This window comes from Natator depressus, chromosome 20, assembly GCF_965152275.1.
Source record: "Natator depressus isolate rNatDep1 chromosome 20, rNatDep2.hap1, whole genome shotgun sequence".
Lineage (NCBI taxonomy): Eukaryota > Metazoa > Chordata > Testudines > Cheloniidae > Natator > Natator depressus.
The window spans coordinates 14,440,310-14,468,090 of record NC_134253.1 but is presented as its reverse complement, the minus strand read 5'-3'; the positions used below and the strand labels follow the sequence as shown (position 1 = coordinate 14,468,090).

Here is a 27,781-nt window from a genome sequence, read left to right as displayed (position 1 = left end):
GACCAGTCAGCTTAACTTCTGTACTCGGAAAGATAATGGAGCAAATAATTAAGCAATCAATTTGCAAACATCTAGAAGATAATAAGATGATAAGTAACAGCCAGCATGGATTTGTCAAGAACAAACCAACCTGATAGCTTTCTTTGACAGGGTAACAAGCCTTGTGGATTGGGAGAGGTGGTAGATGTGGTATATCTTGACTTTAATAAAGCTTTTGGTACTGCCTCACATGACCTTCTCATAAACAAACTAGGAAAATGCAACCTAGATGGAGCTACTATAAGGTGAGTGCATAACTAGTTGGAAAACCGTTCCCAGAGAGTAATCAGTGGTTCACAGTCATGCTGGAAGGGCATAACGAGTGGGGTCTCACAGGGATCAGTTCTGGGTCTGGTTCTGTTCAATATCTTCATCAATGATTTAGATAATGGCATAGAGTACACTTATAAAGTTTGCGGATGATACCAAGCTGGGAGGGGTTGCAAGTGCTTTGGAGGATAGGATTAAAATTGAAAATGATCTGGACAAACTGGAGAAATGGTCTGAAGTAAACAGGATGAAATTCAATAAGGACAAATGCAAAGTACTCCACTTAGGAAGGAACAATCAGTTGTACACACACAAACTGGGAAATGACTGCCTAGGAAGAAGTACTGCGGAAAGGAATCTGGGGGTCGGAGTGGACCACAAGCTAAATATGAGTCAAAATCAAGGCCATCCCTAGGGTGCTGCGGAGCCTGGGGCGGAAGTGACATCACTTCTGGGACTGACCACACCAAGGACAGGTAGGGAAGGCTGGGGGAGGCGGTGCCTCCTCAAACAGCCAGGTGTGTCCCCTCCCCCCACCCAGGGTCCCGCTTCGGCAGCGCCGCTGGGCTCCAGGGGGCTGGGGCCATGCCACCTGCCTTTCTGGGGCTGGGGAGGCTGCAGCTCCCGGCGCTCCGGGGCTGGGGAGGCTGCGGTGGCGCTGCCGCGCGCTCTCCCTCCCGGCGCTCCGGGGCTGGGGCGGCTGCGGTGGCGCTGCCGCGCGCTCTCCCTCCCGGCGCTCCGGGGCTGAGGCGGCTGCGGTGGCGCTGCCGCGCGCTCTCCCTCCCGGCGCTCCGGGGCACACGCTGTCCCTCGGGTAGAAGGGGCGAAGCTAGGAGTAGCCTCCCCCAGCCAGCAGTTCATCCGCTGCCCATGCCGCGCCAGCCAATTGTGCTGGCCCGTGGGGCCCCCCAAAGCATGAGGCCCAGAGTCATCGCCCCAATTTGCCGCCCCTAGGGACATCTGTGGTCAACAGGGTAACACTGTTGCAAAAAAACCGAATATCAGTCTGGGATGTATTAGCAGGAGTGTTGTAAGCAAGACATGAGAAGTAATTCTTCCGCTCTACTCCACGCTGATTAGGCCTAGTATTGGGTCCAGTTCTGCAGCCACATTTCAGGAAAGGTGTGGACAAATTGGAGAAAGTCCAGAGAAGAGCAACAAAAATGATTAAAGGTCTAGAAAACACGACCTATGAAGGAAGATTGAAAAAATTGTGTTTGTTTAGTCTGGAGAAGAAAAGACTGAGAGGGGACATGATAACAGCTTTCAAGCACATAAAAGGTTGTTATGAGGAGGGAGAAGAATTGTTCTTCTTAACCTCCGAGGATAGGACAAGAAGCCATGGGCTTAAATTGCAGCAAGGGAGGTTTAGGTTGGACATTAGGAGAAACTTCCTAAACTGTCAGGGTGGTTAAGCACTGGAATAAATTGCCTAGGGAGGCTGTAGAATCTCCATCGTTGGAGATTTTTAAGAGGAGGTTAGACAAACAACAGGGATGGTCTAGAATAATATTTAGTCCTGCCATGAGTGCAGGGGACTGGACTAGATGACCTCTCGAGGTCCCTTCCAGTCCTGTGATTCTATGATTCTATTTATAGTGTGCAGGCTTGACTAGAGCTAGTGCAGGTATGGCTCCTTGAGCTGGGAATTACACCGCCAGCTCCAGTGGGAGAGCAGCTGCACAGGTTCTGCGAGCTTGGGGGAGAAATGGGACTGCAGTGTCTAGCATCCTCCAGACTTCCTGCACCAAGTTGACATGTCCCCTGTGCCTGCACAGAGCAGGCAGAGGAGCAGTTGGTGCTGGGAGAGTGCGGAGTAATGACATGGGGGAAATTTGGGACCTTCTGCATCAAGAAGGGGAAGCTGGCCTGTGTATTGGGTGGACAGGACCTGGCAGAAGGTTCTTTCCCCATCCTCATCATTGCAGCGTCTGGGTGCCTTCCAGTCATGCTCTGAGTGACATGACTAGCAGCTGCTGTGTGGGGCTTGTTCTCTCTCTGCCCCCTCACCCAGGGGGAGGATTATGAGTGCAGTTAGGGTGTGTGGGGCTGTTTTGATAGGGTTTTTTGTTGTTGCTCATTTTGTTTTTCTAATGTTTGCCCTGGTCCCTGTTTACATCAGCAGAGGCAGGTTGGAACAGTCCTTGGTCTTTGGAGCGTGGGGTGGGGAAGGCTGGGATGCTCCTTGGTTGCCACTGGACTTTGTTCTACAGTCTGGGACTGGTCCCTGAGGAAGCTCTGTCTCCCCCACAGATGAGCTTTTCCCTTATGGTAGAAAGTTACATTGAGCCTGAGGAATGGAGCTGTCAACCATAGCCCTTATCTCGGGGCTTTTGGCTCTTCTACATACCCTGGCCATGGAGCACCTTGAAGATCAGGAATGAGACCTTGAACTTTGAACTCTCTTTTATGGGAGGCAAACTTAGGGCATAGAGAAAAGGTGTGATGTGCCCGCAGTATCCCGTGTTGCTCAGGAGCCGTGCTACGGGATTCTCTACTACTTGGAGTTTCCTAAATTCTGATGGCTTCCTGCCCCTGTCTGTCACATGGCTGTAATCCAGACAGGTGGTGACAACTGAGTGTGTAACTGAGGCCAGGTTATCGTCTGCCGGGATGGGACGGAGTCTCCTAGCCAAGTGGAAATGGTAGATGGCTGCCAGTGGCTTCCAGACAGGATGCACAATCATCTTTGATGTCACAATAAACCCCTGAGGCAGTATCCTCTGCTCCCAAGTGACTGGACCACAGTACATCATGGGCCAGTTTTAATACCTACTTCTGGTACAATTTGGGGACCAGGAGTTGGGTTTGGTGGGCTCTAGTTTGTTTGTCCCAGATCACCCTCACCAAGAGCTCCACTTTTAGTTCAAAATGGGAATAGTGGGCGTGCTGGCCAGGATCAACCAGCACCCATTTACTCCAGCCAGCTGGCCATAGAGTGGGCTGAAGACTGGGTCCTCCGTCTGATGGATGAAGTCGGCCCCTTGTCTGAGAGCAGGAGGTTGTCCCTATGAGGAAGGCTGTTCATGTGGCTGTTCCTCAGGGTGCTCCAAACTACGCTGCACCCCAGTGACTTTCCCCACTCTCTTTGCGGGTTCCCTTTGGGCTGCCAGTACCTCCTTTTGGGCTTGACGCCGTTCCCAGTGTGATTCTGGTGTGGAACGGTGTTGGAAGAGGGGAACATTTCTTTTAGCTTGATCTCTCCCTGGGTCCCCAGGTTGAGTCCTGACCCCACCTGCCTGGGCACCCTCAGAAGGCTGGTTACAAGTCCCAGTTCTGGACCCATACTATCAGACTGGCTAGATGTAGGGCCATGGACACCAACACTTCGACCTCTTGACCCCCAACATTAATGTTGCCGGCACCCAGTGCCAAGAGGCTAAACAACAGCTTGGGTTGGTTCGCTACCCGGTGTGCTACACCCAATAATCACAACGGGGTGGAGAAGCAGAAAAGTTTATTTGCAGCTGCAAAAAGGTACAGGGAGAATAGAATCTCAAATCCTGCACACAGAGCAGGAAGTTACACAGGCTTTTATACATCCTTTTTTCCAGCATACCTATCCAATAGCAAGCTGCCCTAAGTATCCATATAGCCAGCCAATCCAGTTCCCAGCTAGTTCCCTTGTTCTCTGTATCATTTGTTAAACTATACATAAAGCTGCTTTATTCAGCATTGTTCTTCCATATCTGCCCTGTTTGGCCTTGCTTAGTTTCAGGCAGTCTGACTTTTCTGACAATATGTTGCAAATCCTCAGCATAACTGCTGCGAGTGCCTCCAGGCAGGGGGGCCAAGGACACTTGGGCCTAGTACGCAGAGCTGCTGCGAGTGCCTCCAGGCGGGGGGGGCCAAGGACACCTGGGCCTAGTGTGAGGGGGCTTCATCGACACTCGTGGTCTTCCATCCCCTCAAGTTACCTTGTGGCCATGCCCCAGTGTCCCCAACATTAATATGACTTTAGTCATAGAGTAGGGCCAAACATCCCCATGAATACATCCTACCAGGCAGGCCGCAGGGTCTGCTCTGCAGAAGCGGCGGGCTGGGGAAGTCTGTGGCTGCCCCACCCCTGCAAGGAAATGCCTCCTATCCACCATGGGCACCAGCGCCGGCAGGGAGGGGTGGGTGGGGCCCCAGGGGACGGGACCACTCTGTGCTCCCAAGCTTCAGTGTTCTTCCCCGTAGGACTGGGCTGGGAGGGGGAATCCCTGTTCTGTGCTGGCTCAGCAGGGCCAATGAGTGCAGCCGGGGGGCAGGGCACGGAGAATGGGTCTGTGGGGGATGCTGGGTCGTGAGGGGGCAGGGGGAGCTGGGCAGTGGGGGAGGTTTGTGTGTTTTGGAGTGCTAGACAGTGGGGGGGTCATTGGGGGGTGCTGTGCAGTGGGGGCGACCTCTGTATGTTGGGGCACTGGGCAGTAGGGGGTCTGTGTGGGGTACTGGGCAATTGGGGTGGGGTTGTGTGCGCGGGGAGTGCTGGGCAGGGATGATGGTGTGCAGGACGCAGAGCAGCTCTGGTGGGGCTGTAGGCAGGGCGGGGGCACTCGGCATAGCGGGTCCAGGGGAGGCTGGGCATAGGGAGTTGGGGGGTGTTGGGTGGGGGGGCTGTGTGCACAGCATGGGGCCGCCCCAGAGGGGAAGGGGCACACTGGCAGCACAGGGCTGGGTGAGCCAGTGTGCATCTGCCGGCTGTCGGTTTGTAAACAGTGCCCTTGTACTTGGCTGGGCAGCGTGGGGCTGCCCCCTCCATGTCATGCCCCATTGCCCCTGGCCGGCCCCTCCCTCCAGGTACTGACCTCTCTGTATCATGCTCCATTGCCCCCGGGGGGGTCCACAAATATGTTTGGCACCGGGCCCACAAAAGGTTAATCCAGCTCTGGCTCTGAGGTGCGCAAGGGGTGGTGTCAGCAGCGGTGAAGGCAGCCGAGCGGGCACATCCCTAGGGGGCCCATTGACTGTTCTGCCTGGGGGAGTGGAATTGCTGTCCACATGCCTGCATCGTACAGTGCCCATTCGACTCCTGCAGAGATTCAGGAGCTATTAATTGCTCTCATATGAATGTCCCAAACCTGAGTCAATAAGGCCCAGCACTTCTGCCCCCATACTGGAACTGGAACTACATAAGCCTTCAGCCCGAGGAGTTCTCCACACATTTCTCTGGAACAAGCATGGGCACAGTTGCACTGCATATGGAGGTGATATTGGTACCTGCGGCCTTCCTGCCCACAAATAAAATAAATTGGGAACCCCCGCTTTCTTGCCAGCTGGGACTCCTTCAGCTGTCAGTCCCTCATTCATTACAACTGGCCCATTGCTGGTGCTGGACCCTAGTTTTAGTCCCTTATCAAGGGTTTGGGGGGGCCTGAGCCCCCTTCCTTATTGGACCTGATCCATGGACATTCAATTTTCCAGGCTTTCCTGGAGGCACCCAGTATAATTGGAAATCCAGGTTCTCTGCAAGGTATGTATGCCTTCTCCAGCCAAGTCACCTGGTGGCAGCAGACCCACCCATTGGGTCCCTCTGGAAGAATTTGGCAACACTGTTCTGATGTCACCAATTCTACAGTTTATGCTGGAGAAGGAGTTTCTGGTTTCAACCAGCAAGAACAAAAATCCCAGAGTCATTGGGCTGCAGCTCTCAACTGGGAATCTAGAGTGAATGGTTCATGTCAGCATTGCCGACAGTAGCCCTCCTGAGTAAGCCCTAGGCAGTTTAGTATGATGGCTTTGAGTGTCCCATAGTTAATAGGCAGCAGGTTTAAAAGAAATAAAAGGAATTATTTTTTTCACACAACACAGTCAACCTGTGGAACTCCTTACCAGAGGATGTTGTGAAGGCCACGACCATAACGGGTTTAAAAAAAGAACTAGATGAATTCATGGAGGATCTGTCCATCAATGGCTATTAGCCAGGATGGGCAGGAATGGTGTCCCTCGCCTCTGTTTGCCAGAGGCTGGGAATGAGCGACAAGGGATGGATCGCTTGATGATTACCTGTTCTGTTCAATCCCTCTGGGGCACCTGGCACTGGCCACTGTCGGAAGACAGGATACTGGGCTAGATGGACCTTTGTTCTGACCCAGTAGGGACATTCTTATGTTCTTTGCTGCCTCTATCCGCAGGGCACAGAACGCTATCTGGGCCTCTCCTGTTCAGTAGGGTGCGATCTTAGTGGCCCATCTCTCCCAGGGCTAATGGTGTGCCCCAGCCAGCCATTCAGAAGTCTCTAGGAAGGCCTTAGGATTGTCTTCTGGCCCCATTTTGGTGAGGACTCCTCCTTTCCGTGTAGGTAAGCGCAGCCCCACACCTACGTATAGGCTCTGATTCTCCAGGGTTAATAGGTGAAGCATAAACTATTGCTGGGTCAAAATCTGCTGCAGCTGCTGATGTTGTAGCTACTTTTGTTCTCCCATCCATTTTAATAGAGCTTCAAGATCCATGCTTTTCCTGGGCAGGCGTAGCATGCATTGTGCATTGCGTGATCTGGTGGGTCAGTCCACCATGGGATGAAACTGGCAGTCACAAACAGGCAGGCTCTTATTCTTCTCTTAGAAGCAAAAAATATGGAAGAGTAATAAAGGTGATAGTCCTGACCTGGACTGATGCTGTAGGGTCCCTAGCCCCGCAGTGGCTTAAGGTTCACAGCCGTCCCTTAGTCTCAGGGGAGCACAGGGCTAGCCAGTCTGCCTGCCCACTGGCCTCTTCCTCCTGGCTTTCCTGCTGCTGCTGGAGGGGGTGTGTCTGCTCTGCTCCTGCTTGCTGTTCCAGGGTCAGGGGATGCCTTTGCTGAGTCTGTTGCTGCAGCTGGGATTCCCCTCTGCTGTCTGGGTTCCAGCCTGCCAGCAGCAGGAGCTCTTTAGGATGGGGCTGTCCCCCTAAACCTCCAGCTTGCAGTGAGGCCTGGCCTCCATTTTATAGCCCCTTCTCCTTGTTGGTTTGGCTAATATTCTCCCTTCCCCCTTGTGTTTGTTTGGCCTGTTTATTTGCTTGTCCCCACCTTTATTCTCCTTTTTTGCTCTTGCCCCCGTCACAGGTCCATTCACTGCTCATGGTGGCTTCTCCTGGCTTCTCTGGGAATAAGCTCTTTCCAGGTCCGAGGCCCCCTTCTGCTGCTTGTTGCACATTCTGTTGCCACTCTTTTCACTCTCCGCAACTCAAGGTGCTTCCTCTCCATGACTTGGCCCTCGGGCCAGATCACTGTGCATGTTTCCCCCTTCCAGAGTGTCAGTCTTTCCATACCAGCAGTCTCAAGCAGTCTTCCCATTCACTGCTGCTTTCATGCCACTATGCCAGTGGCTGGTAGGGGAACCCAAGCCCACCCTCTGCTCTGTGTTCCAGCTCAGGGACTCCTCTAGTCAGCAGCCAAGGTCTATTCCCTCCTGGCCCTTACTGCCTTTCCTTACCTTCTGGGTTTGCCAGCCTCACAGCTCCTTCCTCCCAGGGAGCAACTGTAGGCTACCTGCCTCTATTGCCCCAAACACACTTCCCTTCTCACAGGGAGTGACTGCAGCCTCCTTCCTTGCAGCCGTTCTGCTATCGGCTCCCTGGCTTTATAAAAGCCCTGCCAGTCCCCTAATTAGGGCTTTCCCCTCAGCCTTAATTCTCCCAGCTAGTAGGTTAATTGGCTCATCTCGCCTCCATTAACCCCTTTGGGGTGAGTGTAGGATGAACACCCCTTCACACACACCCTTCCCTTTTAGGGACGGGCAGACAGGCCCCTTTGCAATTCCCTTTTCCTTCCTTTCCCTGTTCGGCTTTGTCAGCCCTGCCCAGGGAGTCCTCTTCCCTCTCCTGTGCCCCATTCCCTTTTCCCTTTCTCTGGTTTTGGTTCTCTCCTTCCCTGCCCCCCTCCTTCCTCTTTCCCTTCCCTCCACCATGTGGTGTGTTTAGCTTGATCTCTAACCTCCCTCTTACTGTGACCAGGAGGGGTGGGCTCCCAATGAACTCTCCTTGCCTTTGTTTTCTCTTGGCTCCCTTTTTGGTTTAATTCCCCTTCCTAACCAGGAAAGGAGGCACAGTATTCCCCTGTCACCACCCTGGTCACCACCACGGCAGGTCCTCAGTCCGCCCTCGGCAAGGCTCCCTGCCAGAGGCCTTGGTGGGGGGGGAGTGGATGGAGAGACAGAGAACAAACCATCCCAATGTATAGAAAGAATAGTAAATATGGCAGGCGACCAGCTTGGCTTAACAGTGAAATCCTTGCTGATCTTAAAACACAAAAAAGAAGCTTACAAGAAGTGGAAGATTGGACAAATGACCAGGGAATAGTATAAAAATATTGCTCGGGCATGCATGAGTGAAATCAGGAAGGCCAAATCACACCTGGAGTTGCAGCTAGCAAGAAATGCTAAGAGTAACAAGAAGGGTTTCTTCAGGTATGTTAGCAACAAGAAGAAAGCCAAGGAAAGTGTGGGCCCCTTACTGAATGAGGGAGGTAACCTAGTGACAGAGGATGTGGAAAAAGCTAATGTACTCAATGCTTTTTTTGCATTTGTCTTCATGAACAAGGTCAGCTCCCAGACTACTGCATTGGGCAACACAGCATGCAGAGGAGGTGACCAGCCCTCTGTGGAAAAAGAAGTGGTTCGGGACTATTTAGAAAAGCTGGACGAGCAGAAGTCCATGGGGCCGGATGCGCTGCATCCGAGAGTGCTAAAGGAGTTGGCAGATGTGATTGCAGAGCCATTGGCCATTATCTCTGAAAACTCATGGCGATTGGGGGATGTGCTGGATGACTGGAAAAAGGCTAATGTAGTGCCCATCTTTAAAAAAGGGAAGAAGGAGGATCCAGGGAACTACAGGCCAGTCAGCCTCACCTCAGTCCCTAGAAAAATCATGGAGCAGGTTCTCAAGGAATCAATTCTGAAGCACTTAGAGGAGAGGAAAGTGATTAGGAACAGTCAGCATGGATTCACCAAGGGCAAGTCATTCCTGACTAATCTAATTGCCTTCTATGACAAGATAACTGGTTCTGTGGGTGAGGGGAAAGCAGTGGATGTGTTATTCCTGGACTTTAGTGAAGCTTTTGATACAGTCTCACACAGTATTCTTGCCAGCAAGTTAAAGAAGTATGGATTGGATGAATGGACTATAATGTGCATAGAAAGCTGGCTAGATCATCAGGCTCAATGGGTAGTGATCAACGGCTCAATGTCTAGTTGGCAGCCACTATAAAGCGGAGTACCCCAGGGGTTGGTCCTGGGTCCGATTTTGTTCAACATCTTCATTAATGATCTGGATGGTGGGATGTCTTGCTCCCTCAGCAAGTTTGCGGATGACACTAAGCTGGGGGGAGAGGTAAATATGCTGGAGGGAAGGGATAAGGTCCAGAGTGACCTAGACAAATTGGAGGATTGGGCCAAAAGAAATCTGATGAGGTTCAACAAGGACAAGTGCAGAGTCCTGCACTTAGGAGGGAAGAATCCCATGCACCACTACAGACTAGGGACCGAGTGGCTAGGCAGCAGTTCTGCAGAAAAGGACCTAGGGGTTACAGTGGACGAGAAGCTGGATATGAGTCAACAGTGTGCCTTTGTTGCCAAGAAGGCTAATGGCATTTTGGGCTGTATAAGTAGGGGCATTGCCAGCAGATCGAGGGACGTGATCGTTCCCCTCTATTTGGCATTGGTGAGGCCTCATCTGGAGTACTGTGTCCCTTTTTGGGCCCCACACTACAAGAAGGATGTGGAAAAATTGGAAAGAGTCCAGCGAAGGGCAACAAAAATGATTAGAGGGCTGGAGCACATGACTTATGAGGAGAGGCTGAGGGAACTGGGATTATTTAGTCTGCAGAAGAGAAGAATGAGGGGGGATTTGATAGCTGCTTTCAACTACCTGAAAGGGGGTTCCAAAGAGGATGGATCTAGACTGTTCTCAGTGGTAGCAGATGACAGAATGGTCTCAAGTTGCAGTGGGGAAGGTTTAGGTTGGATATTAGGAAAAACTTTTTCACTAGGAGGGTGGTGAAGCACTGGAATGCGTTACCTAGGGAGGTGGTGGAATCTCCTTCCTTAGATATTTTTAAGGTCAGGCTTGACAAAGCCCTGGCTGGGATGATTTAGTTGGGGATCGGTTCTGCTTTGAGCAGGGGTTTGGACTAGATGACCTCCTGAGGTCCCTTCCAACCCTGATATTCTCTGATTCTATGAGAAGGGGGCAGGGGGTCCCCTGACCACCATTGTTGCCCCAGCTTTGGATACTACCCTCAGTAGGGTAGCAGCAGTAGCTACAAACTTTCAAGGCAAGGGCAAGGACTTCTCCACCACTTGCTCAGGGCAAAGGCAAAGCCCTGCGAAGAAGAAGAAGACCTCCAGGGGCTCTTCCGTTCCTCCTTTGCCCGCTGGGCCTTCTGCCAGCACCAGGGCCCCACTCCCCAGGGTACCTGGGGGTACGCTCAAGTGTCCGTGGTGAATATACTATCTATGCCATCGTCATCTGCCACAGCCACAGCACCAACCACTTCCCCTACTTCCAGCTGTGGCAGCCCGGGCCCCTTCTCTGGCCTCCTGGCAGCTGCTTTGCCCCACATGGAAGTCTATGTGCAGGCATTGGTAAGGATGCCCCCCAGCTCAGTCATTGTGGTGGCCTCCAAAATGTATGGCAGGGTAGTTTTCTCCCTTTCAACAGAGGCTGCCGCTCAAGAGGTGGTCGAGAGGGAGATGTCAGTGGGGAGCATCTTTGTCCTCCTTGAACCACCAGAGGCCTGGGGGCTAGGGTGGTGCTCAGCTCTGTGCCACCCCTTCTCCCCAGTGTGGCCTTCCTGCCTTCTCCCCCATCCTAGGGAGATTAATATCCTCCATAGTGCAAGAACCCAAGCCTCTGCCAAGTGTAATTTTTCCACCGCCAGGTTAACATCCTATGGTGGTGGGCAGGGGTTGCACGGAGGTGGAGGGATCCTTTGTGGTGCTCTTCCAGGGGACCCTATACAGGGCCCACTATTTATGAGAGAAAACAGGGTGCTACCTCTGCTGGGAACTGGGTTGCATGCGTACAGACTGCCCTATGGCCCCCTCCCCAAGGCACAGAAGGGCACAAAAATAGTCCCTGTTGATACAACCTCTGAGCTGGCCCCTCCCCCAAGTACTCCATCTGATCCCTCTTGGGTGCCAAGGGTGGCCCCCCTGTTGCACCCAGCCAAGTAGGTGGGCCCGGCTGATTATCAACTTAAGTGGTCCTTGGAGGGGAAGGGGGAGGTGACAGGAGAGGGAGAGCGATCTTTTGTAGGGGAATATGTGGTCGCAAAGGTGCCATTGCTGTCCCTGCGGCCCCCGCGAATGGATTCCATCTCGCCTGCTGATCCTGGTAATACTGCTTCAGAGATGGTCTTGGGGGGCAGGTGCAGAGCCAAGGCAAAGCAAGGCCAGGGCACAGCTGCTTTCCTTTGATCTTGAAGAGGCCTCACCATCTTTGAGGAGGGCTGCTGCTGCTCTTGCACCCCCATTTGTCCTGTGGGAGAGTTCAGTGGGTGAAGCTGCATGAGGAGGAGGTTTTAGGGGGGACGTTATTGCTGTTGTTCCCCCCGCTAGAGGATCCTGTAGTGCGGGAAGTTGCTAGTGGGGTCCCCGTGTCCTTAACATCTGTCCCTCCAGGAGCCATCAAGGTTAAGATTTCTCCCTCAGGTGATGGCAGGGTGTACTTGGTGACTGAGGGCCTCCCAGACAGTTTGGGGGAGAACAGGGCCCCAGTCTGGGCACCAAGATTATTTGGCATTCTCCTTCCACCCTTGATCCTGCCCCCATTTTGGAGGCATCAGCCTTGTGGCTGCTGAGCCCATCGTGGCGGTGTCATTGACTGGCACTAAGTGGCCGGGTGCTGGGCCTTCTGGGAGGTCCTCCACTGAAGTGGAGTGGTTCAGCCCTGAGCCCAGTTATGATTCAGAACTTGGGGATTGTAAGTCCTCTGGGGGGATTGCTGATGCTGGCTTGGCAGGCACTGGATCTGTTGAAGTGGCGCCGGTCCTCAGCATCGAGCCGCTTGACCTCAGTGCTGGGGTTGGGGAAGATGGGTCTGTTAGTTCTGTTGAGCCTGCCATGGTGGCATTGCCCCCCAGAGAGGTTTCACCTGCCTGGACCCTCTCTTTTGTCCATTCATCCCAGAGAAATCCCCCCATAGTCATCAGAGGGTGAGTCCCAGGACGTAGTATTTGTTGTGCCTTCCTTCTCCCCTGCCCCCCAGGTTGCAGGACTTCCTCCACCTGTGTTGGGGGATGTGGTGGACTGTGTGGTTCAGGATATATTGCAGCGGGCCTCCACGCTAGTTGATGTGGAAGGGGGGAGAGGAGGAATCAGAGCAGGGATAATGCTTGGGGGCTGACTGAGGATGACTGGGGGTCTGTGGGCTCTCACTGACTTCTTGGCCCCATCTCTGTCACCGAACAAGCTATGCCGGTTCCTGGAGGCCATACACAGCTTTGGGAGAAAGGCACAGCTTGCTCTTGATCAGTGGGGGGATTATGATCTCACCCTGAACTCTGTGATGGCCTTTCTAGGGTAGGGCCAAGGGGCGGCAATACAGACAGTACTGGTGGGCCAGCACCTTCCATGGTGCTCTACTCAAATATGGAGTGATGCATGAGTTGTTGCATGGCCTGCTGGTGCAGGGGATGCCGCCACTGTGGGGATCCTCAACCCCCTCTCTAATGAAGTGTGCCATCTTTGCCTCATTGAACATCCATGGCTGTAGTGTGAGATAATTTCCTACCTTCGGGTGGGGAGGTATTCTGTGATATTCCTGCAGGAGACTCACATGGACCTGGCCGCAAACACCAGCTGGTGGGTGGAGAGGGGCGACAGTGTATTTTAGCCACCTCATGATGTCATTGGGTGGGTTGGTGACCCTATTCTCCCCTGGCCTATGGGCTGAAGTATAAGAGGTTGGGTTGGGTTGCCTGCTGCGCCTCCAGGTCTGCATGAAGAGGCTGCTTTTAAACCTCATTAATGTTTATGCCCCGATACCAGGCCCAGAGCAGGTGCACTTCTATCGACAGGTGTCCTTCTTCCTTGGCAAGTTGGTTCCTCATGAGTGCTTGGTCCTGGGTGGGGATTTTAACACCACCCTTGAAGTGCAGGACCATGTTGGGAAACAGGTGCTGAATCCCTGTTAACGTCCTCAAGTTGATTCTTGAACAGCATGCCCTGGTGGACATTTGGCGTGATCAGCACTAGGATGATACCACCTCCTTCACCTTTGTTTGGGTGGAGGTGGTTTGGTCATGTCACTTCTGGTTGGACAGAACCTACATCTCTCGGTTTCTTATTGCATGAACCCACTCCTCTGACATTCAGCCAGCTCCCTTTTTGGACCGTCACTTGGTCTGTGTACAGCTTGCCCTTACACCTGAGTGACTGGGGCCAGCCAACTGACACTTTACTGACAGCTTGTTAGAGGATATGGGCTTCGTGGGGTCCTTCCGGGGTTTTGGCTGGCCAGGTGGAGGCACACATTCCCCTCAGCGCAGAGATGGTGGAATGTGTGAAAGGTGCATGTCAGGCTCTTTTGCCATGACTACAGCTGGGGGACCAGCCAGAGAAGGAACGTGGCAATGGAGTGGCTGGAACGGGAGGTCATGGAGTTGAAGAGGCGCCTGGTTGCTCACCCTGAGAATCCATCCCTCTGTATGGAGTGTCAGGAGAAGTGAGATGAGATTCAAGCCCTCATGATGATTGGGCTTGGCGCATGTTCCTTAGGTTGCATATCCAACTCCTTCAGGAGATGGATCACGGCTCCTGTTTCTTCTCTGCCCTGGACAACATAAGAACATAAGAATAGCCATACTGGGTCAGACCAAAGGTCCATCCAGCCCAGTATCCTGTCTACCAACAGTGGCCAATGCCAGGTGCCCCAGAGGGAGTGAACTTAACAGGTAATGATCTAGTGATCTCTCTCCTGCCATCCAGGAGAGAGGGGTGCCAAAAAAATATATCACCTGCCTCCTGGTGGAGGATGACACCACTCTTACAGATCTGAGCAGATGCAAGAAAAGGCATGGGCATTCTACAACAAACTTATTTCCAGATTCAGCCGACACCAACACTTGTGATGAACTGTAGGATGAACTCCCAATGGTCAGCGCAGGTGACCGGGACCAGCTGGAGCTTCATAGAATCATCGATTAGAGTTGGAAGAGACCTCAGGAGGTCATCTAGTCCAACCCCCTACTCAAAGCAGGACCAACCCCAACTAAATAATCCCAGCCAGGGCTTTGTCAAGCCAGGCCTTAAAAATCTTTAAGGATGGAGATTCCACCACCTCCCTAGGTAACCCATTCCAGTGCTTCACCACTCTCCTAGTGAAATAGTTTTTTCCTAATATCCAACCTAGACCTCCCCCACTGCAACTTGAGACCATTGCTCTGTGTTCTGTCATCTGCCACCACTGAGAACAGCCTAGCTCCATCCTCTTTGGAACCCCCCTTCAGGTGGTTGAAGGCTGCTATCAAATCCCCCCTCACTCTTCTCTTCTGCAGACTAAATAAGCCCAGTTCCCCCAGCCTCTCCTCAAAAGTCATGTGCTCTAGCCTGCTAATCATTTTTGTTGCCCACCGCTGGACTTTCTCCAGTTTGTCCACATCCTTCTTGTAGTGTGGGGCCCAAAAAGTACTCCAGATGAGGCCTTACCAATACCAAATAGAGGGGAACGATCACGTCCCTCGATCTACTTATACATCCCAAAATGCCATCGGCCTTCTTGGCAACAAGGGCACACTGTTGACTCATATCCAACTTCTCGTCCACTGTAACCCCTAGGTCCTTTTCTGCAGAACTGCTGCCTAGCCACTCGGTCCCTAGTCTGTAGCGGTGCATGGGATTCTTCCCTCCTAAGTGCAGGACTCTGCACTTGTCCTTGTTGAACCTCATCAGATTTCTTTTGGCCCAATCCTCCAATTTGTCTAGGTCACTCTGGACCTTATCCCTTCCCTCCAGCATATTTACCTCTCCCCCCAGCTTAGTGTCATCCGCAAACTTGCTGAGGGTGCAATACATCCCACCATCCAGATCATTAATGAAGAAGTTGAACAAAATCGGACCCAGGACCGACCCCTGGGGTACTCCGCTTTATAGTGGCTGCCAACTAGACACTGAGCCGTTGATCACTACCCAGTGAGCCTGCAAATCTAGCTTTCTATGCACCTTATAGTCCATTCATCCAATTCATACATTTTTAACTTGCTGGCAAGAATACTGTGGGAGAGCATATCAAAAGTTTTGCTTAGGTCAAGATATATCACTTTCACCACTTTCCCCATATCCACAGAGCCAGTTATCTCATCATAGAAGTCAATCAGGTTGGTCAGGCATGACTTGCCCTTGGTGAATCCATGTTGACTGTTCCTGATCACCTTCCTCTTCTCCAAGTGCTTCAAAATGGATTCCTTGAGGACCTGCTCCATGATTTTTCCAGGGACTGAGGTGAGGCTGTAGTTCCCCAGATTCTCCTTCTTTCCTTTTTTAAAGATGGTCACTATGTTTGCCTTTTTCCAATCGTCCGGGACCTCCCCCAGTCGCCACGAGTTTTCAAAAATAATGTCCAATTGCACTGCAATCACATCCGCCAACTCCCTCAGCACCCTCGGATGCATTGCATCCTGCCCCATGGACTTGTGCATGTCCAGTTTTTCTAAATAGTCCTTAAGCTGTTCTTTCACCACAGAGGGCTGCTCACCTCCTCCCTATACTGTGCTGCCCAGTGCAGCAGTCTGGGAGCTGACCTTGTCTGTGAGTAACGAGGCAAAAAAAGCATTGAGTACTTCAGCTTTTTCCACATTATCTGTCACTAGGTTCCCTTCCCCATTCAGTAGGGGTCCCACACTTTCCCTTACCTTTTTCTTGTTGCTAACATACCTGTAGAAACCCTTCTTGTTACCCTTCATATCCGTTGCTAGCTGCAACGCCAATTGTGCTTTGGCCTTCCTGATTACACCCCTGCATGCTCGAGCAATATTTTTATACTCCTCCTGAGTAACTTCCACTTCTTGTAAGCTTCCTTTTTGTATTTAAGCTCACCGAAGATTTCTCTGTTAAGCCAAGCTGGTCGCCTGCCATATTAGCTATTCTTTCTGCACATCCAAATGATTTGTTCCTGCGCCCTTAATAAGGCTTCTTTAAAATACAGCCAGCTATTCCTCTCACACTGGCAGAGTTCTCGGAAGCCCTCTGTTTGATGCCCACTAGCAAATGTCTGGACATCGATGGGCTGACTGTGGAGTTCTACCACTCATTCTGGGACATCCTTGGCCTTGCCATCATCTGAGCCAAGTCCCTGGGGTGCTCCGTGATGCATAGGTGGGCAATGCTTGCTCTGCTACCAAAAAAGGAGAACCTCCAGGACCTGAGGAATTGGAGCCCAGTATCCCTGCTCAGTGCAGACTATATGGTCATAGCGAAAGCCATCTTGCTGTGGCTGAAGTCCATGCTGGCATACGTCCTGGAGTTCTTCTGTCCGCAAAAGCACTGAGTCTCTGCAGGCGTGCTGAGCCTCCCTCTGGAAGAGGAAGGGCAGGGCCTTATGTGCATTCGCACTTTCCATCTCTAGGCCCTGCAGAGGCTCCTTTATAATGCTTGTTGTCTGGCCTGGAGCCAGCTAGGGCACACCTTCCTCCACCTCCTCTGAGGGCTCCGACATGACTGGCAACTCTTTTATCTATATCCGAGAAGTCTCCCTTGAGACTTTTCTGAGCTGCCGGTCTTTTACCAGGATGGTCTCAGGACCTGGAGGTTGGTCTCCACAGCCAGGTCTATTATGGGCACTGAGGGTGTGCGCCTCCTAGATGAACCCTTGTTCCACGCCCACATCTTGTGGCGCACACGGTGGAGGTTCTTTCAGTGCACTGGAGGTTGGTCCTGGCTGGTGGCATCAAAGTCAGAGACCTCCTGGACCACAGTTGGTGGGATTGGGTGTACCCTGTACACTTGCTCAGTGAATGAGGTTGCCCACCCTTCATGTCCCCTGCCATGAACTCCAGGAGGTAAAGGCTGCCCAGCCCCCAGCCTCTATAGCTTTTCTCGAGCAAGTCCTGAAGCAGGGTGTTCCTTGCCTGCCCGTTTGCCTGGCCTTCTGGAGCTTGAGGTCAGGCCCTGGCCCTGTGAGCCCCCCTGGCTGCTTTAAACTGCCCATATGAACTGACTTAGTAGTATCCAGCCAGTCTGTTTCTGAGACGCATCATGGGAGCAGTTTGTGCCCCACATTGTTCATTTCCTCACCCTCGTGTCCCGCCCCGATACAAAATGGTGGGACCTGCTGCCATCTCTGGAGGGCAAGGAGCCCCAGTGAGCCAGCCTGTATTCCACCTTTGTGCCACAGTCTGCTGGGGATATAAATTAATGGCTGCTTCATGGAGCTGTGAGCACAGGAGAGTTATGTGGTTTTCGGACTCCCCTGACACTTGTTCTTGTGGTGAGAGGAAGACCCTGGCGCATGCATATTTACAGTGCACCAGGCCGCAGCCCCTTTTCCGCCTCCTCCAAAATCTCTTGTTGAGGTTCTGGCTGCACTTTTCCTTGCACTCCCTATCCGCGGCCTCACAAGGTTGTAGGACCATCTCATCAACGTCCTCCTGGCTTTGGCCATGTTGGCCATATATCAGTCAAGGAGGACAGGGTTGGACGGGATCTGCAACTGAGACTGGGGACTCAATTTTGTGCACTTGTCCATTCATGTTTCTGGGCAGAGTGCCTCTGGGTGGCATTCTTGGACACTTTGGAGGAGTACCGATCCAGGTACTCTGTGTATGTGTGTGTGTGCGTGTGCCCATGCCCAGCACAGTGAGGCCCCGATCTCAGATATTGTCGCATGCATGCACAGCACCTAGCACAAAAGGGCCCCAGTCTCAGTAACTCTGTGGCAAGGCAGCTCCTGGCATAGTGGGGTCTCTAGGCAAAGCACTAATGCAGTAATAATGGAAAGCAGGAAGGAGACGATGGAGCCTCAGGGGCCTTTCTCAGAGTAAGCGATGAGACCTGGGGATTATGTAGCACAAGGGGTGGCAGAAGGTTTCCATCCTGGGCCAAGGGTCCACAGCTGGCTGCCTGAGTGGGCAGTACAGAGCAGTAGGGGCTGATGGAGGTGGGGGATTGACTGAGAATCTAATAGCATCTGAGCAAGGCTTGGTAGGGATGTGCTAGAGGGACCCAGCTCTGAGGCCTGTGGAGCCAAGTCATTGTGCCCTGGGCATTGGCCACTCAGGTCTGTGCTACAGGCCTGCAGGTGCCCCAGGACAGAAACTCATGGGAGGCCGCCCATGTCGTTCTGGGAGCCCTATAGGAGGCTCTTATCAGTTCCCAACCCAGGATGCTCATTCCCCTTCTCCCTGCAGGTGCTGTGGCGAGTACAGTGGTGAAACAGAAGCTGGCCGAGGTCATCCTGAAGAAACAACAGGCAGCTTTGGAAAGGACCAGCAACCCCAGTGGCCCCACCATGCCCTACAGGTGAGATAGTCACCTGAGCACCCCCAACCCCCTCCCCCCCATGCCGTACAGGTGAGATCGAGACACCTGAGCATCCCCCCCACACCTCCTGCAGCCATATAGATGAGAGAGAGAGAGACACCTGAGCATCCCCAAGACACGCCCCCAGGCCATACAGGTGAGGCAGAGATACTGGGCTTTCAGTGGAGAGAGCTTCTCTCCTGATGGGGCTGCTGGTGGGGGAAGGCCTGCATCTGTCCGTGGGGCAGGGGCTCTCACAGCAGCTGTGTCTGTGGAGCACAGCCGTGGGTGGAGTGATCCTGTGGGGGACGCTCTGTTCACCTAGGTTCCTCAGGACTCTGCAGCTCTGGCAGCCCCTCGGAGCTGGATTTTTCTGTGGTTTGCGGCAACCAGGGTGCTCCCTCTAGTGGCCAGACCTGGTTTTATCTGCTCTTCATGGGGACCTGGCAGGCACCCAAAAGCTGGGCCCACTGCTCACACCTGGACAGGCCATCTCTGGGACTGTAGCTAGAGCCCTGCAAATCTGCGGATAGCTGCTTTAGAGCCCCGGACCATTTTTGCAGATCATGGCTCAGATGTGTATCTAAATGTTGTATCTGTGCAGGGGTCTAACTGTAGCACCTCTGGAGTGTCCGAGCCTTGGATCCACACAGTGGGGAGAGGCACTTCCCATACAGACTGTGAGGAAAAACTTTGGGCAGAGTGATGCACATGTGCTCCTTTCCCGGCGGGACAGTCCAGGCTGAGGAAAACCCAGTACTAGGGGTGGGAGCTGCACTGGACCAAGGGAATCTGAGCCAAGGGTGTCCCAGCATCAGGGGCAGGGGCTGCGCTGGGCCAAGGGTGTCTGAGGGCTGTCCCAGCACCAGGGTCGGAGGCTGCTCTGGACCGAGGATGTTTGGGGGCTGTCCCAGCATCAGGGGCTGGGGCTGCGCTGGATCGAGGGTATCTGACCCAGCATCGGGCAGGGGCTGCGCTGGACTGAGGTTGTCTGGGGGCTGTCCCAACATCGGGGCAGAGGCTGCGCTGGGATGAGGGTGTTTGGGGGCTGTTCCAGCACCAGGGGTGGGGATGCCCTTTTTGGGCTGGTGGGATTTTGAGGACCAGGAACATCCCCAGTGCCAAGAAGCTGCGGGCAAACTTGGTGGCATGGTGGGGCCAGGCTGCACCAGGCTTTTCCAGGGGAATGCCAGTGCTGCAGGGCTGAGAAAAATCCTGGAGCCACGGGGCACTGGAGCCAAGGGCCGCTGGAGCCAAGGGCCGGTCTCTAACCGTGCTGCTACTTCCCTGCAGATCACTGGAGCCCCTGGATACTGAAGGCCCTGCCCCTCCTGTGCTCAGCCCCTTCCTGCCGCAAGTCCACAGCAGTTCCATAGACCCTCCGGAGCACTTTCCTCTGCGGAAAACAGGTAAGGCCATGCCATGCTGGCTTCGTGCCCATGCACGCAGGTGCGACCGCAGGGTGGACTCAGCCCACCTTCCCAGCCTGACTTCCTCCTGGCCTTCGCTTCCACACACAGCAGGGCCTGTGTCCTGGCAGGGAGGTGAGACTGGCACTGGCTCGGGAGTGGGAGGAGGTTGGGCTGGCGCAGAGATGTGCAGGTCTGAAGGTGACTTTGCGACAGCCCCAAGGGTCATGCCTGAGCCCAACAGGCCAGTGCGGCAGCACTGTATCGATGCCATAGCGCAGGGAGACCACTAACAAACAGCCTTGTCTGCCCACAGCATCTGAGCCCAACCTGAAGGTGCGGTACAAGCCCAAGAAGTCGGTGGACCGGCGTAAGAACCCACTGACCCGCAAGGAGAGTGCACCCCCTTCCCTGAAGAGGAGGCCAGCAGAGGCCATTGGTGAGGGTCTCTTAAGGCGACAGTAGGAACTTGGGGCTCCAGGGAAAGCAGCTGCTGCACACTAGGACCCCGCATAAGCCCCGCGCCCGAGGCTCCGTGCAGGGGGTCACACATGCCAATGGAGCTACAAGGGCGCTCAGTGCACAGGGATGGTGCTGCCGCATGGCAGCAATGCTCTTTTAAGGCAGCCTCAGGCCAGGTGTGATGTGCTAATAGCCATGCAGGGCCAGACCCAGCCAGTGGGGAGGGCAATGCTGGAGCTGCGCAGGGCTGTTTCTCTGACCTGTCAGAGACTTGAGGGGTTAATGGGCCCAAAGTAGTCCCAGCAAACGATACCTACCCAGTTTCCTGGCCATGACTGCTTGACCCCTGCTGGGAGCAGCAGGACATACCCATGTGTGGCGCTGGACCTGGGGGCGGGCACTCTTCCCACGAACACAGCTGGGTAGATGATGGCAGACTCCAGGGACTGCCCCAAGATTGCGCACACTGCCCTGTCTCGGGGCTGGATGCATAACCAGGTACAGTCCCTGCCTCTAGCTGGTGCACTGCCAGGAGTATGTGCTCTCAGGGCATGAGCTGTCCTTGCCTCCCACCTGGGCTCAGGCAGCTGGTCAGGGAGAGCGCTAAGTCCAGATGGAATTGAGTGTCACCCGGCTGGCGAGGGCAGGGCAAGGGCACTGTGCAGGAGCCAGGAGGGCAGCAGTGGGCTGGTGTAGCTGGGAGGGGTGATGTAGCCGTGAGGGGAAGCTGCACATGTGAGTGAGGACTAGGTTGTGTCCCTGTGAAAGGAAGCTGGGGTACCTGATGGGAGAAAGGGTACAGAGAAAGCAATGTGCATGCAGCGGTGAAGGTGCCAGGCCACCTTGTGCCCTTGGGTCCTTTCATCCTGCCACTCTCCCGTCTGACTTCTCTTCCCTATGCAGACTCATCCCCCAGCAGTAGCAGCACCCCTGTGTCTGGCTGCAGCTCCCCCAACGACAGCCTCCCAGCGGAACATGGAGTCCCCCCCGCTGGGCCCAGCATGGCCCACGAGGTACGAAGCCTGCAGGCCTGTCGAAGGGAGCCAGGAGCTCAGGACATGCTGCCTTGGGTGGGGTCACTGGGGCAAGCTGTCCCTGGGGAGCAGCATGGGCTAATGAACTCCGCAGTTCTGTCCCCAGATCTCTCATCGGCCGCGGGGCCTGGAGCCAGGACCAGGCAACTTCCCCTCCAGAATTCCCACTTCCTTGAAAACTAGCAGCTAAGAATTAGTCCCAGCTTTCTGGGCCCTGCTACCCTCCCTTCCCCCCAGTAGCTGGTGGCACCCCACCCAACCCTATTTCCCCCTGGCTAGTCACCAGCCACCCCACTCAAGGTCCCCCTACTGCTCCCTGTCCTGCACTGTGTCCCCCTGTTGCCTTCTGGTTGGTGGTGCTGTCTTCCCTGCTTGGGTCCTTGCTGCCACCCTTTGCTGGCACTGGTGCTGTAGCTCCTGCTGCCCCACACAGCTGTACCATGCCTGGAGACTAACGTGTTGTGTTTGGTGCAGGCGCCACTCGCCCAGCGCCTGATGATGCAGGAGAGCTCGCTGGCCCAGTTAGCCCTGCAGAGCACGGCCTCCCTTCCGGCCATCTCGCTGGGACTGCCAGCTACTACCAGTGCCAGGGTAGATAGCCGGGTCATAAGGGACTCCGGAACCCTGCTGAGGGCTCATGCAGGGCAGAGAGAGCCCAGCCCCCCTTCTGAAGGCCAGGATCGCAGCACGCGCAGGTCATTGAGGAGCAGTCCTGGATGATACAGCACTTCATGGGTTTGCAGACCCACAGCCAGCCCCCCCACCCCCCACCTTGGGGCACAGAGCCAGAGGGGTCCCTTTCCTCTAGACTGCGCCAGTGCCTCGGTCAGGCCCTAGGTCCCCTCCTAGGCATCACAGTCCGCTCCTCTACCCCCGCCTTGGTACGCTGCTGATGGACTCCCTGTTCTCTCTGCAGGGCGACGCAGACCGCCGCTCCCTCTCTGGCTTGGCACACCGGGTGCCAGTGCTGAATGGGCCTGTCCTCTCGGGCACCCACTCATCCATGTTCATACCAGCTGGCTTGGAGCAGCATGAGCCTGGAGGTCCTCTGTCCCCTCGGCTTCAGCCTGTCATTATTCTCGAGTCCTCGGTCACCCACGCACCACTTGTGGCAAGTACGTATTGCTCCCACTTGACCAAGGGTCCTGGGGCTGAGGCTGCAGTCCCAGCACCAAGTGCAGCTCAGAGCCCTGCTGGCATGTACCTGGAAGGGGCTCTGGGATCTCAGCAGATTTCCTGCAGTGCTGTATGAGACCCCCTGGCATCCCTGAGAACTGGTCTATGCTTAACAATCTCCCCTCTGACAAGCTGGCATGTGACCAGAAAGGTAGCTAATGCTGCTATGGAATTCCACATTGTTAGGTTTCAGAGTTAACACTCATGGAGATGCCTTGGGAAGCTGCTGGCTGTCAAGCAGCCGGCACACTCAGGCAGACACCTCTGCATAGCTCAGCTCCAAACCCTGCTGGGATTTACTCAGCTCTCAAAGTGCAGCCAAGGGCAGCGCTGACTTGTCATGAGGGATGGGGGTGAGTGTTCCTCTACCAGCTCCCAATCACTTCCCTCTGGGCTTCCCTCTCCATGGCTCACCCACCCCTCCTGGTCCAAGTGTGAAGCAGAGAGGGCAGAGCGGGTGAGGGGCAGCCGAAGCTCTCCCCCAGCCACCGCAGGCTGCACAATGGCAGGGCTGGGGGGCGAGAAGGGTGGGAGCTGTGGCCAGCCGTAATGCGAATGCCCTCTGCTACTTACCTCCCAGCCTGACACATGCTGCACTTGGGGCTGGCACCTGGCTGGATTTCCAGCTAGCCTACAGGTCAAGGCCTGCCCCTCCACGCTTTGTGAGAACATGGAGCTCACCTCCCGCCCCCTCCCCCAGTGAGTCCCAGGGAGATTCCCCTCCCCCAGGGAACACCATGGAAGTTTCCCCCTCAGCCCCATTGAGAACCATGCAGCAGCAGGTGCTGGGCATTCGCCAGTCTGTCCTTGGAAAGTGCTTGCCTGTGGAGCCCCTGGAGCATGGGTTCTCAGAGCTGTAGTGGGCCCAGCAGGAAGCCCCAGAGCTGATGAGATGGGAGAAAGGGGAACAACTGTACCGGGGCCCCCCAAATCGTCTGTAAGGGCTGTATAAATAAGTGAAATGGGAGGGGGTGAGCTCCAGCAGACATGATGATTTCTGTCTGTGGGGCTGCACGGAGCCCCAAAGGGCAGTGGTGGGGCCTGAGCTGCAGCACGGGGCAGGCCAGGGGTCACAGGCCAGGTTAGGGGGTGATAATGCCAACCCCAAGCCCAGGCTACTTGAGGTGCTCTGGCTGCCATTCCTGAGCGCCTGGTGCTGCACCCAGCTCCAGCCCTGCTTCACCAGTCTCTCTCCCCGCAGTGCCAGGCCTGGGGACGGTCCCGTTCCACTTCGCCCACTCACTCATTCCCACCGACCGGCTGTCGCTGGCAGGCCACCACAAACCACTGGGGCGGACCCGCTCTGAGCCCCTGCCCCCCAACCCCAAGGCCATCCAGCAGCAGCTGGCGTACCAGCAGCACCATGCCCAATTCCTGGAGAGACTCAAGCAGCAGACACACTTGGGAAAGGTAAGAGGCTAACGGGCATGCAGGCTGGGGAACACCACTGTCAGGGCAGGAGGGCGCCATGCTGGGCAGCACCTGGGAACTGAGGGCACTTCAGGTGCATGGCGGAGTAAGGCCCATGTGGCACTCAGCACCCAAGCTGCCAGGCCAGGGCACTGGGTGGAGTCACTGCCCACAGACACAAGCAGTTGCTTTGCCCTCCCTCAGTCCCAGGAAAGCGAGTGAGCTCCCTGGCGTCTGCTGCTGCCAGTACAGCTGCCAGCTTAGCAGTGTTGGAGCCCCCGCATCTGGGGTACCTGTATAGAATCATAGAATATCAGGGTTGGAAGGGACCTCAGGAGGTCATCTAGTCCAACCCCCTGCTCAAAGCAGGACCAATCCCCAACTAAATCATCCCAGCCAGGGCTTTGTCAAGCCTGACCTTAAAAACTTCAAAGGAAGGAGATTCCACCACCTCCCTAGGTAACCCATTCCAGTGCTTCACCACCCTCCTAGTGAAAACGTTTTTCCTAATATCCAACCTAAACCTTCCCCACTGCAACTTGAGACCATTACTCTTCGTTCTGTCATCTGCTACCACTGAGAACAGTCTAGATCCATCCTCTTTGGAACCTCCTTTCAGGTAGTTGAAAGCAGCTAGCAAATCCCCCCCTCCTTCTTCTCTTCCGCAGACTAAACAATCCCAGTTCCCTCAGCTTCTCCTCATAACTCATGTGTTCCAGTCCCCTAATCATTTTTGTTGCCCTCCGCTGGACGTTTTCCAATTTTTCCACATCCTTCTTGTAGTGTGGGGCCCAAAACTGGACACAGTACTCCAGATGAGGTCTCACTAATGTCGAATAGAGGGGAACGATCACATCCCTCAATCTGCATGCCACAATGCTCCCCCATCACCCTCACACAGAGCTCCCCATGTCTGGTGTACCCCCATGCCACAGTGCTCCTGTCACCCCTGCAGAGAGCTCCCCCCCATCACCATCCAGGGTAACCTCGGCCCACCCACGCAACACTCTCCCTCATCACCAACCCTGCACAGAGCTTCCCCCATTACCCCAGATGGCATGCAGGGAGGGGTATTTCACGCCACCCCACAGAGTGCCTCACATCACCCCCCACCCCATCACAGAGTTCCTCACATCAACCTCTGAACACAGGTGCCCCCGCCTGGCGTTCCTGACCCCCGCACAGCTCCCCCCTCACCCCGTCACACAGAGCTCCTCCCATCTGGGTTTTCCCATCCCCGCACAGCTCCCGCCTCACCCTGTCATACAGAGCTCCCCCACCGCTGGGGTTCCCCATGCTGCAGTGGAAGGTGAAAACCCCCCTCTGCCAATCTGACCAAGGGAAAACCCCAAATATGACAATCAGTTGGACCCTCAGCATGTGGGCAAGACCCAGCAGCCAAACACCTGGAAGAGAATTCTCTGTAGTAACTCAGAGCCCTCCCCATCTAGGGTCCCATCACTGGCCATTGGGGATATTTGCTGCTAGCAGTCGCATATCAGGCACATGCCATTGTAGACAGTCTCATTATCCCATCCCCTCCAGAAACTTCTCATGTTCAGTCTTGAAGCCAATTTGTTTTTTTGCCCTCACGGCTCCCCTTGGGAGGCTGTTCCAGAACTTCCCTCCTCTGATGGTTGAAAACCTTCATCACATTTCAAACCTAAACTTGTTGATGGCCAATTTATAGCCATTGGCACTCTAATAACTTCTCTTCCCCCCCCCCCCCCCCCCCCGGTATTTATCCCTCTGATGTATTTATAAAGAGCAGTCTCTCCACTCAGCCAACATTTGATTAGGCTGAACAAGCCAAGCCCTTTGAGTCTCCTCTCACAAGGTAGATTTTCCATTCCTCGAATCATCCTTGTAGCCCTTCTCTGCACCTGTTCTAGTTTGAATTAATCTTTCTTAAACATGGGAGACCAGAACTACACATAGTATTCCAGATGAGGTCTCACCAGTGTTCCCTCTAATTTTTCCCACCCATTTGTGGAATGAATTTTTTCATTTTTTCATTCATTCACAAAATTCATGTGGTGGGGGTGAGGCCGAGGGGATCAGAGTGTGGGAGGGGGCTTAGGGCTGGGGCAGAGGGTTGGGGTGCGGGCTCTGGGGTGGGGCCAGGGATGAGGGGTTTGGGGTGCAGGAGGGTGCTCTGTGGCTATGGCGGGGAGAGAGGACTCCTCCCAGCTCTCTCTCCCCGCAGCAGCACCTGGGCTGGGGGGAAGAGGCGCCTCCGGAGCTGTGGGGCTGGGGCTGCGGGATAGGCGCCCCTCTCCCAGCCCCAGCAGGTCTGGGGCTGGGGGAAGGCCACTCCTGGGTCCAGGCTGCTCTGCGGTTGGGCTGCGCTGCCACGGCTACTCCTGGGCCGCACCGGCCGCAGCTGGGGTCGCTCCGGTCACACTGTCCCAGCAGGTCCGGGCCACAGGTTGCGTTGGGGCTGGGGGAGGGGCACCCCGGCCGCAGCAGGGAGCGGGTACAGCACAGGGAGCCTGAGCGGGTTCCCTGAGCCCCTGTGCAGTGCTAAATAGGCTGCTGCACAATCGTGCAGCTTACAGGGAACTTAGGGTCTCACCAGTGCCTTGTATAATGGTACTAGCACTTCCCTGTATCTACTGGAAATACCTCACCTGATGCATCCTAGGACTGCATTAGCCTTTTTCACAGCCTCATCACATTGGCGGCTCATAGTCGTCCTGTGATCCACCAATATGCCCAGGTCTTTCTCCTCCTTTGTCGCTTCCAACTGATACTTCCCCAGTTTATAACAAAAATTCTTGTTGTTAGTCCCTAAATGCATGACTTTGCACTATTAAATTTTATCCCATTTCTGTTACTCCAGTTTTCAAGGTCATCCAGATTTTTTTTCAGGGTAGCAGCCGTGTTAGTCTGTATCCGCAAGAAGAACAGGAGGACTTGTGGCACCTTAGAGACTAACAAATTTATTTGAGCATAAGCTGTCGTGAGCTACAGCTCACTTCATCAGATGCATAGAATGGAACATATAGTAAGAAGATATATATATATACACATACATACAGAGAACATGAAAAGGTGGAGTAAGATGCTAATTAATTAAGATGAGATATGATCAGCAGGAGAAAAAAGCTTTTGTAGTGATAATCAAGATGGTCCATTTAGACAGTTGACAAGAAGGTGTGAGGATACTCAACATGGGGAAATAGAGTCAATATGTGTAATGACACAGCCACTCCCAGTCTCTATTCAAACTCAAGTTAATGGTATCTAGTTTGCATATTAAATTAAGCTCAGCAGTTTCTTGTTGGAGTCTGTTTTTGAAGCTTTTCTGTTGCAAAATTGCCACCTTTAAATCTGTTACTGAGTGGCCAGTGTTCTCCTACCGGTTTTTGAATGTTATGATTCCTGATGTCAGATTTGTGTCCATTTATTCTTTTGCATAGAGACTGTCCAGTTTGGCCAATGTACATGGCAGAGGGGCATTGCTGGCACATGATGGCATATATCACATTGGTAGATGTGCAGGTGAACAAGCCCCTGATGGTGTGGCAAATGTGATTAGGTCCTATGATGGTGTCACTTGAAT

General features: G+C 54.2%; 1 protein-coding gene across 4 annotated transcripts in view; it reads left to right on the top strand.

Annotated features, from left to right (window-relative positions):
* HDAC7 (histone deacetylase 7) overlaps nucleotides 1–27,781 on the top strand; it is a 258,148-nt gene that overhangs the window by 205,744 nt on the left and 24,623 nt on the right. For all 4 annotated transcript variants that reach the window (XM_074934754.1, XM_074934755.1, XM_074934753.1 and 1 more), the window contains 6 exons: nucleotides 18,614–18,725; nucleotides 20,019–20,134; nucleotides 20,451–20,573; nucleotides 21,500–21,609; nucleotides 22,547–22,745; nucleotides 24,008–24,216. In XM_074934754.1, coding sequence (XP_074790855.1) covers nucleotides 18,614–18,725; nucleotides 20,019–20,134; nucleotides 20,451–20,573; nucleotides 21,500–21,609; nucleotides 22,547–22,745; nucleotides 24,008–24,216 — 869 coding nt within the window. The remainder of the gene's footprint in view (nucleotides 1–18,613; nucleotides 18,726–20,018; nucleotides 20,135–20,450; nucleotides 20,574–21,499; nucleotides 21,610–22,546; nucleotides 22,746–24,007; nucleotides 24,217–27,781) is intronic.